Source organism: Platalea leucorodia (genome assembly GCF_965183815.1).
Source record: "Platalea leucorodia genome assembly, contig: HAP1_HAP1_SCAFFOLD_99, whole genome shotgun sequence".
NCBI classification, from domain to species: Eukaryota; Metazoa; Chordata; class Aves; order Pelecaniformes; family Threskiornithidae; genus Platalea; species Platalea leucorodia.
In genome coordinates this window covers 169390-183004 of record NW_028121430.1, presented here as the reverse complement: position 1 = coordinate 183004, position 13615 = coordinate 169390, and the positions used below count along the sequence as shown (strand labels likewise).

The window sequence follows — 13615 nt, the reverse complement described above, 5'->3', positions numbered from 1 at the left end:
AGTCAAATGTTGAAATGAGAAAGTTTCTGGCCAGTGAAAATGAAATGAGATATATGAAGACCATGGAGTGCTTTGGCTGTGAACTGAATGTAAACAAAACTTCTGACTTGGGATCTCACTCAATGGAAATGTTCAATATTTTTCATGACAAGGCCATGAGCAGCTAATCCAGCTGGAGCTTTCTCAGAACAGGCTTGGAAACTGCGGCAAGAGCTGTGGGATTCCTCCTAGATGCTATGCTAAGGCACATGGAGGACAGGGAGGTGATTCGGGACAGCCAGCACAGCTTCACCAAGGGCAAGTCCTGCCTGACCAACCTACTAGCCTTCTATGATGGAGTAACTATATCAGTGGATGAGGGAAGAGCTACGGCTGTCGTCTATCTGGACTTCTCTAAGGCCTTTGACACGGTCCCCCACAATATCCTCCTCTCTAAATTGGAAGGATATGGATTTGATGGGTGGACTGTTCAGTGGATAAGGAACTGGCTGGATGGTCACATCCAGAGGGTAGTGGTCAATGGCTCGATGTCCAGATGGAGAACGGTAACGAGTGGTGTCCCTCAGGGGTCCGTTCTGGGGCCAGTGCTGTTCAATGTCTTCATCAATGACACAGACAGCGAGATCAAGTGCACCATCTGCAAGTTTGCAGATGACACCAAGCTGAGTGGCGCAGTCAACACGCCTGAGGGACAGGATGCCATCCAGAGGGACCTGGACAAGCTGGAGAGATGGGCCTGTGTGAACCTCATGAGGTTCAACAAGGACAAGTGCAAGGTTCTGCACCTGAGTCAGGGCAATCCCTGGTATCAGCATAGGCTGGGGGATGAAGGGATTGAGAGCAGCCCTGAGGAGAAGGCCTTGGGGGTACGGACAGATGAAAAGCTGGCTGTGAGCCAGCAATGTGCTCTCGCAGCCCAGAAAGCCCACTGTATCCCAGGCTGCATCAAAAGAAGTGTGGCCAGCAGGGCGAGGGAGGGGATTCTGCCCCTCTACTCTGCTCTGGTGAGACCCCACCGGAGCACTGCGTCCTGCTCTGGGGTTCTCAGCACAGGAAGGACATGGACCTGTTGGAGCGGGTCCAGAGGAGAGCCACAAAAATGATCCAAGGGCTAGAACACCTCTGCTATGAGGGAAGGCTGAAAGAGCTGGGGTTGTTCAGCCTGGAGAAGAGAAGGCTGTGGGGAGACCTTATTGCGGCCTTTCAGAACTTAAAGGGGGCTTAGAAGAAAGACGGGGACAGACTTTTTAGCAGGGCCTGTAGCGATAGGACAAGGGGTGATGGTTTTAAACTAAAAGAGGGTAGATTCAGACTAGATATAAGGAAGAACTTTTTTACAGTGTGGGTGGTGAAACACTGGCACAGGTTGCCCAGAGATGTGGGAGATGCCCCATCCTTGGAAACATTCAAGGTCAGGTTGGACGGGGCTCTGAGCAACCTGATCTGATTGAAGATGTCCCTGCCCATTGCAGGGGGGATGGACTGGATGGCCTTTAAAGGTCCCTTCCATCCCAAAGCGTTCTAGGATTCTATGATTCTTCATAGCAGCCGTATGGGGCCATGCTTTGGATTTGTGACCAAAACAATGTTGATCACACAGGGATGTTTTAGCTATTGCTGAGCAGAGCCTCCACAGTGTCAAGGCCTTTTCTGCCTCTCACACCACCCCACCAGCAAATAGGCTGGGGGCGCACAAGAAGCTGGGAGGGCACAGAGCTGGGACAGCTGACCCCAACTGACCGAAGGGATATCCCATACCGTGTGATGTCATGTTCAGCAAAAAAAAGCTGGGGGAAAGAAGGAGGAAGGGGGAACATTCATGGTAACTTGGGAAGACAAATGCTTCCTAACCTAACCCTGAACTAACCCTTTTACCTTAAACCTTACCCTACCCATTACCCGAAACTAGCCCTACCACTACTCCAATCATAAACCTCAACTCTAACTCTAACCCTTACCTAACCCTAAACAAACATCAGCCACAGCCTGAAGTCTAACTCTAAACCAGGTGTAACCATAACTCTTACCCTAACCCTAACTCTAATTCTAACTCAAACCTGAACCCAACCCCTGACTAACCTAACAGGTATCCTGAAGCATCTTCAAGGCCAACAGCACCTGTGTAACGACATCTGTAATATCGTCTCAGGCAATGATGACTATGGTAACAGCATTAGAAAGAAAAGATAATTTGGGTAGATGGGATGGACAGATGAGCATCCTGGTATCATCCTGTCAGGGCTGGTTCAAGGCCTGGCAGCATGAGCAGCTGCCCTCTGCTTCCTCCTGAATTGGAGGCACCATGGCTGTGGGCACCACTGTGTGTCACCCAAATCAGACTCAGGTCAGACGAACCATTTTGTATTTCTCATACACCATATCCATTGTTTGTCTGTTGAGCTCTAATCAGAGCTTAGGTATGTAGATAACCAGGCTTTGGGTGGGATATTTCTCCTGGAGTAGCTCTGCTGACCCCGGTCTCTCTCCATATTTACAATCCTACAGCTCTGACAGGAGGAAAGCACCCTGCAGTGCCTGGATTTGTCCAAGCCACAGCACTTCATAGCCTTCCTGACCATTGGGTCCTTTGGTCCTGGTGGGAGATGATCTTCTTGCCTTAATCCTGACTTTGTTGGGTAACCCGAAAGGACAGACTGGAGGCTGTTGAGTCACATGTTGGGTTTCAGAGCAAGGAATCAGGGACTGCATTTACCTCACACAGTGGTGGGAGATCCTTTCCTCTGGAGGGGTTATTTGTGCTATTGGCTATAAAGCCACCAAGTCTACCTAGGTCAGACTCAGTCAACCATTCCTGAGGCATTGGGGCCAAATTATTCTGTACAGATACAGAGATTTGCAGCATAGTGCCATGACACAGTCCTTTTTTCCTTCCCATGCAGATGCCCCAAACCCAAGCTTCCTCTCCAAGCTCTTTCTGGATGTGAACCAGCATGCAGACACCACAAGCAGTCAGAGTTCAACCTCTCAGGGCCACCTCCGTCTTGAGGATAACATGGGCCACAGGCACGGGTTGGGACCCAGAGAGGTGGAGGTACAGAGAAGCCTTTTCTGTTGCTGCACAGTGAAGTTAAGCACAGACTGAAAAGGCTTACGTTCTGCTTCCCTGCTTGCCTTTTTTGTATTTTTTGTTTTTCCTCCCACAAGTTTAGCACTTGTCCTTTGAGCAGCTAAACCTCATGTCTCAGTTTTTCTCTTTCTAAAGACCTATAGTTATGGTGGAAGTTGCTTGTCAGGCTGGTGCCCGTGATTCTGACAGTCTTTCTAAAATAGTTCCTGGTGCCGTGGGTGTCCAGGGAGGAGCAGTGGCAGCACCAGCATCCCCACCTTCTCTCCTGAGGCTGCTTCCTAACTGTCTTATCACCAGGTGAGAGTGACAGAGACGTGTCCGGAGAGCCATGGCCAGGTGGTTTTGAGGGGAATGACGGAGAGAAAAAGAGGCCACCACTGCCTCCTGCAGCACCATGGACTGAGGAGGGTGTTCCTGCCTCTTGGCTCCTGGCAACAGTAAATCCCTTTTGGCATGCCCTGAAATGCTGAGATAGTGTGGCAGCACAGACACCGCCAGAAGCAGCTGCAGGCATCTGTCCAGCTTGGCTGGGCATGGAAATGGGCTTCCTTCAGCTTTGAAAAGTGCCGCCCGTGAGATAGTCACCATCTCAGAAGTACTCTGGCGGTTTCCCATGAGCAAAGCTGGCCTGAACCATGCTGCACCCATGATCTTGTGAAGCACTGAGACATCGGAGAGTTAAAAAGAACAGGCTGTATGTTTGAGGACATTTTGAAACAAGCAGGAAATGCTGGTATGTGGGTAACCTGCAGGTAAATGGTTGCTTTGAGTGAAAGCCTTAATTTAAAATAAATGTGGGTATCAGAGAAGTATTTTATTTTTCTGCACATTTATACGAAAAAGTAGGTAGATTAGAAAACAATCATGGTGACTTTTCACTCATGCAAACCCTAATTTTATCTTGGAAATTTTGAATGGCACCTCTATGAGATGGAAAAAACTCACAGGAAAAAGGCAGGAACACCTTGGGAAAAGGATCACACCCTTAGGACCGTGTGTTTTTGTGAATTTCGGTTTTTCTCTTGAGAAAACTGCCCTGTGTTTTTCACTTGGCTAATCTGAATGCTTTTATCACATGTTTTCTGACCTGCTGTTCTCATCCTTAGTACACCCGAGTTGAAGAAGACTCCTCAAAGGGAGGTAGTGATAGACATGGCCAGCATCCTCAGTCCTCTGCCTGGAAGAGGGTATTCTTTCCCCATGTCAAGCTGAGAATATAAAACATCCTTCAGCTGAGTCTCTTCTGCAGAAGCAGCAACCTGCTCTTGCAGCGCTGCTTGCTTGTAGCTCCCATCCCTCAAGTGTGCCCAGCACGAAGTCTTTATGCTCTGGGAAGGTGAGAAATGGCAAGGGAAGGCTCAGTTCCCCAGGCAGCAAGAGCATCGCTCTGCTTCTGTGAGGGCTTGCAGGGGAGTGGGAAGCATTGCAGGGTTGGGGGCAGAGCAAATGGGCCCTCGGCTGGATTTGTAAGCTGTTAGAAATCCAAGCGACAGAGCAGCAAGTTCAGGAATGCTGAATTATTCAGGGCTCATTCAGAAGTTATAAAAGCCTGACCTGCTCAGGAAAATTGGATATCATAAGGAGATCACCAAATTTTAATCACTTTCTTCTCTGCATAACTGAAAAGTGTATCAAGCAGTTTGATTGCTTGCATAAAGATGTCTTTTAGGACCCTGAAAACTTGAGATTTATGTATAAACTGCTGCTTATCCGTCTTGTTCAAATGTCCCCTGGATGCATCAGTGTCACTCGATTCATTGGCAGATAGAAGTCTGTTGTACTTCTGATGGGATTCACCCTTCGCCATGTAAAAAGTAATGATTCAGGTCTCAAATAGTCTCCAAGATGCTTGTGTGCAGACACGGCATCAGGGGATGAGCTCTTACATGTGAGGAGAGCTGGGATGAGTCTCTCTCATTGAGATCTAAGAATCAAGTCAGGCCTTGCCTCGCTTTCTTTTGATTGCCTCTCCTTGCCTGGCCTTGCCCTGCTTTGTCTTCCCCTTTTCATCCCTTTCCTCCTTTTCACCCTATTTCTTCTTTGTGTTCTTACATTCAATGCAGCTCTTACAAGATCTGGACAAGGAACATAAGCAAGACTGTTCTTAAAGGGGTGAGTACTTATCCTTTTTCTTTCTTTTTTTCTCATCTCTCACCAGGTATTCTGTTTAAGAAAATCAACTCTGAAAAAGAAAGTCATGTTTCTTTTACCCATATTAAAAATCCCAGTCACTCAGGCTGAAGGATTCTGTTCTTTCCTCTTTTTAACCCTCCCCCTGCAGCAAGCAAACCATGTTAGATTTCCAAACATTCAGGCAGATCTTGGTCCAGCTCGCCTAATCCTGCAATCACGTGTATGCTGATGTTCATAGGCTTTCTCTGGGCTTGAAGTGCGTGGGATGGTGGACAAGCCATTAGCATCCTCTAAGAGCCTGTTGTTTGGATTGCTCTGTCTAGGGAAAATGCCCCAAAGAAAAGGCTCGGAGAATCACACCGTTGGATCCGGATTCTTTCTTCTGGGATTTTCTGACCACTCCGGCCTGCAGGGCCTGTGCTTCACAGTATTCCTGGTCATATACCTCATGCTCCTCACAGGGAACAGCCTGATTGCACTCATCACGGTGGTGGACTCAAGCCTCCACAGCCCCATGTATTTCTTCCTGAGGAACTTGTCCATCCTGGAGATCTGCTACACATCAGTCACTCTGCCAAAAATGCGGGTGGGTTTCCTGCGGGCGGATGGCAGGATCTCCTTCCTGGGCTGTGCTGCCCAGCTGTATTGCCTGGTTTTGCTGGGCAGCATTGAATGCCTTCTCCTGGCTGCCATGGCCTACGACCGCTGCATAGCCATATGTGACCCCCTGCACTACACCCTCGTCATGAGCAGGGGTCTCTGCATCAGACTGGTGGTGGGGTCCTGGGTGGCTGTCATACCAGTGCAAGTAGGACAGACCTACCAGGTGTTCACTTTGCCCTTCTGTGCATCCCATGACCTCCATCACTTTTTCTGCGATGTCCCCCCTCTGCTGGAACTGGCCTGTGCAGACACGTGCTGGAACCAAGTGATGCTGTACACCATCATCCTGCTCTTCTCCTTCATAGTTACTTCTTACATTCAAATTATTAGGGCAATTCTGAAAATGCCTTCAGGTCGGGGCAGACACAAAGCCTATTCCACCTGCTCGTCACACCTCGGGGTGGTGACGCTCTTCTATGGCTCGGCCACAGTCGTCTACTTAAAGTGACGGTCAAGGGATTCAGTAGACACCGACAAATACCTTGCCCTGTTTTACACAATTGTGACCCCCATGTTTAACCCTGTCATCTATAGCCTGAGGAATAAGGAAGTGAGAATTGCCTTGAGGAGACTCCTATGGACAAAGTGATGCTACCGAGGATGTAAAATAGTCCCAAGCAGTACCAAAAGTCCCACTGGGTTATGTGCTTGCCTGAACAAAGCATCCCATATTTGCTCAGACAAAACCATGTGTCCAGCCTGGCTTTCATCCTGCTCAAGAAGGGGAGAGGTCTCCTGAGGCATTCCTGTTACGCCATGCCCCACCATGATATCTTTGTGCTCTAGAGCACCTTCAGTGCCCCTCAAGAGTGTGATGCCAATAGCTACTTCAAGCTGCGTTTGACCAACGTAACGTTCAGGGGAAAGAGTCAAAGCATGGTCAGTAGTCAGTAGGGCCCAGAGGGTGACACAACCAATGAAGAGATGACTGCCCTCAGGCTTGAGAAATCACTTGCTAGATGCCACGGACTATCTACAGTGCCCCCGTGTGGAATCAGCTTAAAAAAGTTAAAAGACATGAAGGTCATCTTCCCCTGCTATGATGTCTTGTACTGAGCTGTGTAATGCTTGACTAACTTGACACAAAGAATAAAAAGAAAAAAAAAATCACCACGGAGCCAGTCCAGCACTGGAACAGGGGCCCAGAGACCTCTGGAGTTTCTGTTTGTCGTGGTTTAACCCCAGCCAGCAACTAAGCACCACACAGTCGCTCGCTCACTACCTCCCCCGGTGGGATGGGAGAGAGAATCAGAAGGGTAAAAGTAGAGAAAACTGAGGGTTGAGATAAAGACAGTTTAATAGGTAAAGCAAAAACCGTGTGTGCAAGCAAAGTGAAACAAGGAATTCATTCCCTCCTTCCCATCGGCAGGCAGGTGTTCAGCCATCTCCAGGAAAGCAGGCCTCCATCACGCGTAACGGTGACTTGGGAAGACAAATGCCATCGCTCCAAACATGCCCCTGTTCCTTTTCTTTATGCAACTTTTTAAAATCATGAGCACAACTGGGAATGGTTGAAACTGTGGGGGATAAATGTGTTTGATACGCAGACAATCCAAAAAGGTTGTGAAGGTGAATGGGCAGAAGAAACAGGAAAACTGCCCATCCCATGGAGCTCTGCAGAAAGCGGACGGAGCTGTACCCAGCAGGAGGTGATACCAGTGGGATTAGCATGTAGAAAAGGCTTTTGTGGGGAAGGCTTTGCAAAGGAATACCCTGACTTCCCCCAGATGAAAAATAGAGACCGGGCAGTGTATTGAAGTGATTGTGAGAAGTGTCCTGGGGTAAAAGACCTTTGATGAGAGAAGGCTGGAGACATTTGGGTCGCAGAGATTTGAGGTAGTCCTTTGATGATCTGAGTAGGTGGAGCTTTGGAAATGAGAAAAATAAAGCAGCTCTCAAGGCTGTTTAAGGAATGAGCGGTACTATCACTATAATAACAGGAACAGCACAGTGCTGTAAGGGAGTTCCTTCTTATTCATCATTATGATTAATTAAAGCACTTTAATTTCATTCCAACATTCATTTTGACTTGAGAAAATAGCCATAAGTGCTCAGTAGTTAGCTTCTGGCACGAAGTTCTTAGAATAGTGCTTTTTCTCTCACTGCTAGCTCTCTGTTACTTTTAAATATTACACGTCTTAGACAGCATTGCCCTTAAATTATCCCTGCTTCCTATCTTTTCTCCCTGTTTTGTGGAGGAGAGGGAGGTCGAAGATGGCAGCTGTTTCTTTTTTAACCAAAGGCAGCCGAGGGACACATCCCAGATTAGTGCAAAGGTGCAAAGGCACAAAGGAAGCCAACATTTCCATGTGCTGGACACTGACACAACACCGTTACCTGCATTTCTGGTCTCTGAAGTCCTAACTGGGCAGCAGAGAGCCTGGAAGCTCTGAGCTCCCTTCATCTGCCCTGCATTTCAGCATGAAAAATGAACCTAACCTGGTCAAAAAGATTCTTTTGATTCTCTCCACAGCCTAAAGCACCGCATTTGCCAGGAGACTGGCCAGGACACCAAAGGAGGACTCACACTTGTCGGCACACAAAGCTTAGGTGTCCCTGGGAATCTCAGGAGGCATGGCATACCCATTCCTGGGTTCAAGGAGCTGGTCAAATGCCTCGTCTCCATTTCTGTAATGGTGGCAGACTTTGTACAGGGGTGCTGACATTTATGGAGCCACCTGCTCAGACCTCAGAGCTGGCCCTGCTTGGAGCCAAAGGTAGAACTAGAGACCTCCTGAGTACAAGACCATTCCACCCTGAATTGTCCCATGGCCCTCTGCTGCAGAGACCCCCACCTCCAGCTGAATCCTTTCTCCTGGGGCACACTGCACAGCACAGGCTCACGGAAGGGTTGTTGGGAAAGGGAGGGCTGGGATCTCTGGTCCAGCTTCCCAGCATAGGGTGGGGTATCACAGCCCATGGAGAACCTTCACCTGTGGGTGCCCAACACCCCTGGAGATGGTGAGTGATCCACAGGGATCTGCCTGGGATTGTCTCTCTGTGGCTTTTGGGCACCACAGCCCGCTTGCTCTGCAGAGCAGCGTTGCCAGATCCGGGCCCTGTGGGAAGCACAGGGAAGGGGCAGGAGTAGCTGCATGGACACAGTCCCCTGGGGAAAGGCTCTCTAGGGTCAGGGATGTCCCTGGAGAAGAGGAACGGAGCAACTCTGTGCTTTCCTGGGGGAATAAGTGACCTAAAGAAACCTATGGCTGCACACACCAGCTCAGGGCAGGCTGCTCTTTCACTGGGGCAGCAGGAGCACCCTGGGGAGGCCCCGGGCCAGGAGCCTTGTGCTGGGGAGAGGGGCTGGCTCAGAGGGGCTGTCGGCAGTGCGCAATAGGGATCTCCTGGAGACAGTGGCAGGGGACACAGGCAAACACTGACCTCCATCTCCTCATGCCGTGGCTGGCCCCAGCCCGGGGACTGATGGGGAGGCTGACCCTCTGTTGTGAATCCTGATTTAGGATCCTGCCGCCTACGCCAATTTGTCGCAAATGGGTGATTTAGGTCGCTTAAGGAATCACCAACAACGGTATTAGCAAAAGTGGTTTTAATATGATGTTGTAAAAGTGCAACTTAACAAAGTTCGATGGCAAGGTTCACTCTATTAATGACTGCATGGAAGAAATGTACAAAGGAAAACTGAGTTAGACTTGCGTTAAAATGATTTACAGAGAGTCCGGGGATGCAAAAGATTAAGGAGGACCCACCCATTGAGTCATGAGGTTCAGAGTAGACCCCCTTGCTTTCTAAATTCCTGATGGAACTTAGGTGTGGCTAGGTCCAGTCTCAGTCTCAGGCTTGGGGAACGGTTTATGTCTAAGGGATTGTACATGAAAAGTTTATGTAACGTTTCATTAGCATCAATTCAGCACGCAATCAAAGACAAAATCAAAGTTACCACACTACAAGGTTATGCACAATATCAGTTGCTTACCAAAGATCTGCCATTGGTAAAGGTCTCTCTGCCTCGAGGAGCAACCTTGAGAGGTGTCCCAGCTCCAGGGCAGATCACCGCCATGCTGCCACGCTGCCGAGCAGGGAGAGCTCAAAGAAGGCTCACTTAGGCTGTCATATTTATAGGATAAAGTGGTTGGCTCGTAGTCAAATTACATGTGATAGGAAAGGTATACATGAGGCTCCCTTGTACCCACAACTTTCTTTGTCCCTTGATAAATGAGTCTTGGAAAAGCCACCCACTATTCACGTGTCAACTGCATGTGTCTCTGTTCTAAGCTCATATGCATCAACGCTCACTGTGCCACTCTGCTCTTTTGTGGGTTTTCAGAGAACAGATTGAAACATGAGGAGTTCATGGCCCTGCTACGGCTCAGGCCTTTGCCTCTTCTGGAGCCTGCACCAACCCACTGCCAGTCTGGTCAAGGGGTTGCGCACACCCATCACAGGCCATAGAGAAACCAAGAGGTTTCCCTCCTTATCAGGGTACAGAGCATCATTTTTAGCATCTAGCCCATCAGTTTTAGTACCCAAATCCTCATTTTTAGGGCCAAAATCCTCATTTCTAGGGTCCCAGCCTGTCTTTTATTGCCCATAGCCTTTTTGTAGGGCCCACAGTTTAATTTTTAGGGTCTAAGCCCTCATTTTTAGGGCAGAAAGGGTCCTGCACTTGAGTCACGACAACCCCATGCAACACTACAGGCTTGGGGAAGAGTGGCTGAGAAGCTCCCAGTGGAAAAGGACCTGGGGGTGTTGGTCAACAGCCGGCTGAATATGAGCTGGCAGTGTGCCCAGGTGGCCAAGAAGGCCAATAGCATCCTGGCTTGTATCAGGAACAACATGGCCAGCAGGACTAGGGAAGTGATCGTCCCCCTGTACTGGGCACTGGTGAGGCCGCACCTCGAATCCTGTGTTCAGTGTTGGGCCCCTCACTCCAAGAAGGACATCGAGGTGCTGGAGCATGGCCAGAGCAGGGCAGCGAGGCTGGGGAAGGGTCTGGAGCACAAGGCTGGTGAGGAGCAGCTGAGGGAGCTGGGGTTGTTTGGTCTGAGAAAAGGAGGCTGAGGGGAGACCTTATTGCTCTCTAGAACTGCCTGAAAGGAGGTTGTAGTGAGGTGGGGGTCGGTCTCTTCTCCTAAGTAGCAAGTGATAGGACCAGAGGAAACGGCCTCAAGTTGCACCAGGGCAGGTTTAGACTGGATATTAGGAAAAATTTATTCTCTGAAAGGGCTGTCAGGCAGTGGAACAGGCTGCCCAGGGAAGTGGTTGAGTCCCCATCCTTGGCAGTACTTAAAGACATGTAGATGTAAAGCTTAGGGACATGGTTTAGTGGTGGACTTGGCAGTGATAGGTTAACGGTTGGACCCGATGATCTTAAGGGTCTTTGCCAACCTAAATTGTTCTATGATTCTATGACTCTATGATTCTATGGCGACAGTTGTTAATTGGGGAGCAGACTGGGGCAGAGAAGGGGTAGATTGGGAAGAAGAAGAATGTGTATGGGGAGAGGAGGGGTATGCAAGGGGCTGGCTGCACGTGGGCGGGGGGCTGACCAGGGCTGGTCTGGCCAAATCTGTGCCTAATCACCATGGTCTGGCCATCTTCTTAAACTCTGCTCCTGGCTGTTTGATTCATGAGTGTGCTCACTGTTGGATATGTGTTTGGAGTTAATTTATGGATGTGCTATGCTGGCCAAATCCAAGACAGGCTGGCTGCAGAAAGAGGACACGAGGATCTGGAGACACCCAGGGTTCCAACTGCCAAGTGGGTAACGGCCCCGAGACTGGGGCAGGGGATCTGAGCAGACCCAGAGGATGCACAGACCACTTGTGACCTTCACAGCAGATCTGCCTGAGAGGGGGAATGGGCTAGAGACGTTTGTGTCACTCATGGTTGTGTGATTGCTGCTGGTGGCGTGGTGACTGTAAAGGTGCTGTTCCCTGTTGGAGCTGGTCTGTGCAGGGTTGGGGTGTCCATCTTTGTTTCTTTGCACCTTCCATTTTGGTGACTCCACCTTGTGCGATCTCCCACTTTGTGGGGCTCCAGCCACTGCCCGCCCCAAGCACACGCTCTCCCTGTAGAAACCCCAGGCTCTCCAGGAAGCTCCGGACCCCCTCCTGGAGGGTGTCTTCTTCCCTGTCATATGGGGGACAACCCTGAGTATGCACCTCAATGAGCATTCACCACCTCCATGGTCACCACACACCAATGGGTGAGTCCAAATTCCAACCCTTGGTCTCCAACAGCTACCAAAGTGACAATGAGCTTTTCTCTCCCAGTTCCAAGGAGAAAAAGGCCCTTTTTGGGGTGAAATACCTTGGGCCTGTTGTGGGTATTAGCTTTGAAAAAGGGCCCAGCCTTCAGACTGGGAGATCTTATTTTCTAACAGAGATGCTATGAGAGTGTCAGCTCTGTCCCAGAAAGACAAACTTTTATATCAGATCCAACTGAGATGGATCAGGTTTATTCCTCAGTAGCAGTAAGATGAATCCAAACATAATAATCACTAATACCCATACAGATAATGATAACAAAAATGCTAAAACAAAAACCCAAAAGACAGACTTGCAATGGGATACTCTGGGTATCATTTGTGAATAGTAATGGAAAACTTATCACTGTTGAAAAACATTCCTGAAGTCACTTTCCTAACGGCCTCCTTGAGCTCCTGATTCCTCACGCTGTAGATGAGGGGGTTCAAAGCTGAAGGAACCACTGAGTACAGCACTGCCACCACCAGATCCAGGGATGGGGAGGAGATGGCGGGGAGCTTCAGGTAGGCAAACGTGGCAGTGCTGACAAACAGGGAGACCACGGCCAGGTGAGGGAGGCACGTGGAAAAGGCTTTGTGGCGTCCCTGCTCAGAGGGGATCCTCAGCACGGCCCTGAAGATCTGCACATAGGAAAGCACAATGAAAACAAAACACCCAAATGCTAATGGGAAAGTAACAAGTACAATAAATTCCTTGAAGTAGGAGTGTGAGCAGGAGAGCTTGAGGATCTTGGGGATTTCACAGAAGAACTGGTCCACAGCATTGCCTTGGCACAGGGGTAGTGAAAATGTATTGGCAGTTTGCAGGAGAGCATTGACAAAGCCAGTGCCCCAGGCAGCTGCTGCCATGTGGACACAAGCTCTGCTGCCCAGGAGGGTCCCGTAGTGCAGGGGTTTGCAGATGGCAACGTAGCGGTCATAGGCCATGATGGTGAGGAGACAGAATTCTGCTGACATCAAAAAGACAAACAGAAAGAGCTGGGCAGCACATCCTGCATAGGAGATGACCCTGGTGTCCCAGAGGGAATTGGCCATGGCTTTGGGGACAGTGGTGGAGGTGGATCCCAGGTCGAGGACGGAGAGGCTGAGGAGGAAGAAGTACATGGGGGTGTGGAGGCGGTGGTCACAGGCTATGGCAGTAATGATGAGGCCGTTGCCCAGGAGGGCAGCCAGGTAGATGGCCAGGAAGAGCCAGAAGTGCAAGAGCTGCAGCTCCCGTGTGCCTGTGAATGTCAGGAGGAGGAACTGGGTGATGGAGCTGCTGTTGGACATGTGCTGCCTTGGGGCATGAGGGACTGTCCAAGAGGAAAAAGACAGTGACAAGTTAGGAGGGATTTCTCTGAGCAAAATAAAAGTCGTTTCTCATAGACACCTCCTGCCCGCCCGAATGTCTCTCTCTCCATTCAGGAAGACCTTTGGCAGCTCGCTTTCATAAGTTCTGGTTGGTGCTGGCTGAGGGTGCCCCAGGGAGCAGCAAGCTCTGCTGGGGGCTCTGCAGGGGT

At 49.7% G+C, this 13615-nt stretch overlaps 1 protein-coding gene and 1 pseudogene across 2 annotated transcripts; one reads left to right on the top strand and one right to left on the bottom strand.

Moving 5' to 3' along the window:
- Positions 1 to 5549: 5549 nt before the first annotated feature.
- LOC309603467 (olfactory receptor 10AG1-like) lies at positions 5550 to 6473 on the top strand (annotated as a pseudogene). Its single transcript has one exon. The product of its transcript is annotated as an olfactory receptor 10AG1-like (transcript).
- Positions 6474 to 12428: 5955 nt separating this feature from the next.
- LOC309603466 (olfactory receptor 14J1-like) lies at positions 12429 to 13385 on the bottom strand (the record flags this gene model as incomplete). The annotated part of the gene is made up of 1 exon (XM_082338310.1): positions 12429 to 13385. One exon carries the CDS (start codon positions 13383 to 13385, stop codon positions 12429 to 12431), a length of 957 nt encoding a protein of 318 aa, XP_082194436.1.
- Between the last annotated feature and the right edge of the window lie 230 nt (positions 13386 to 13615).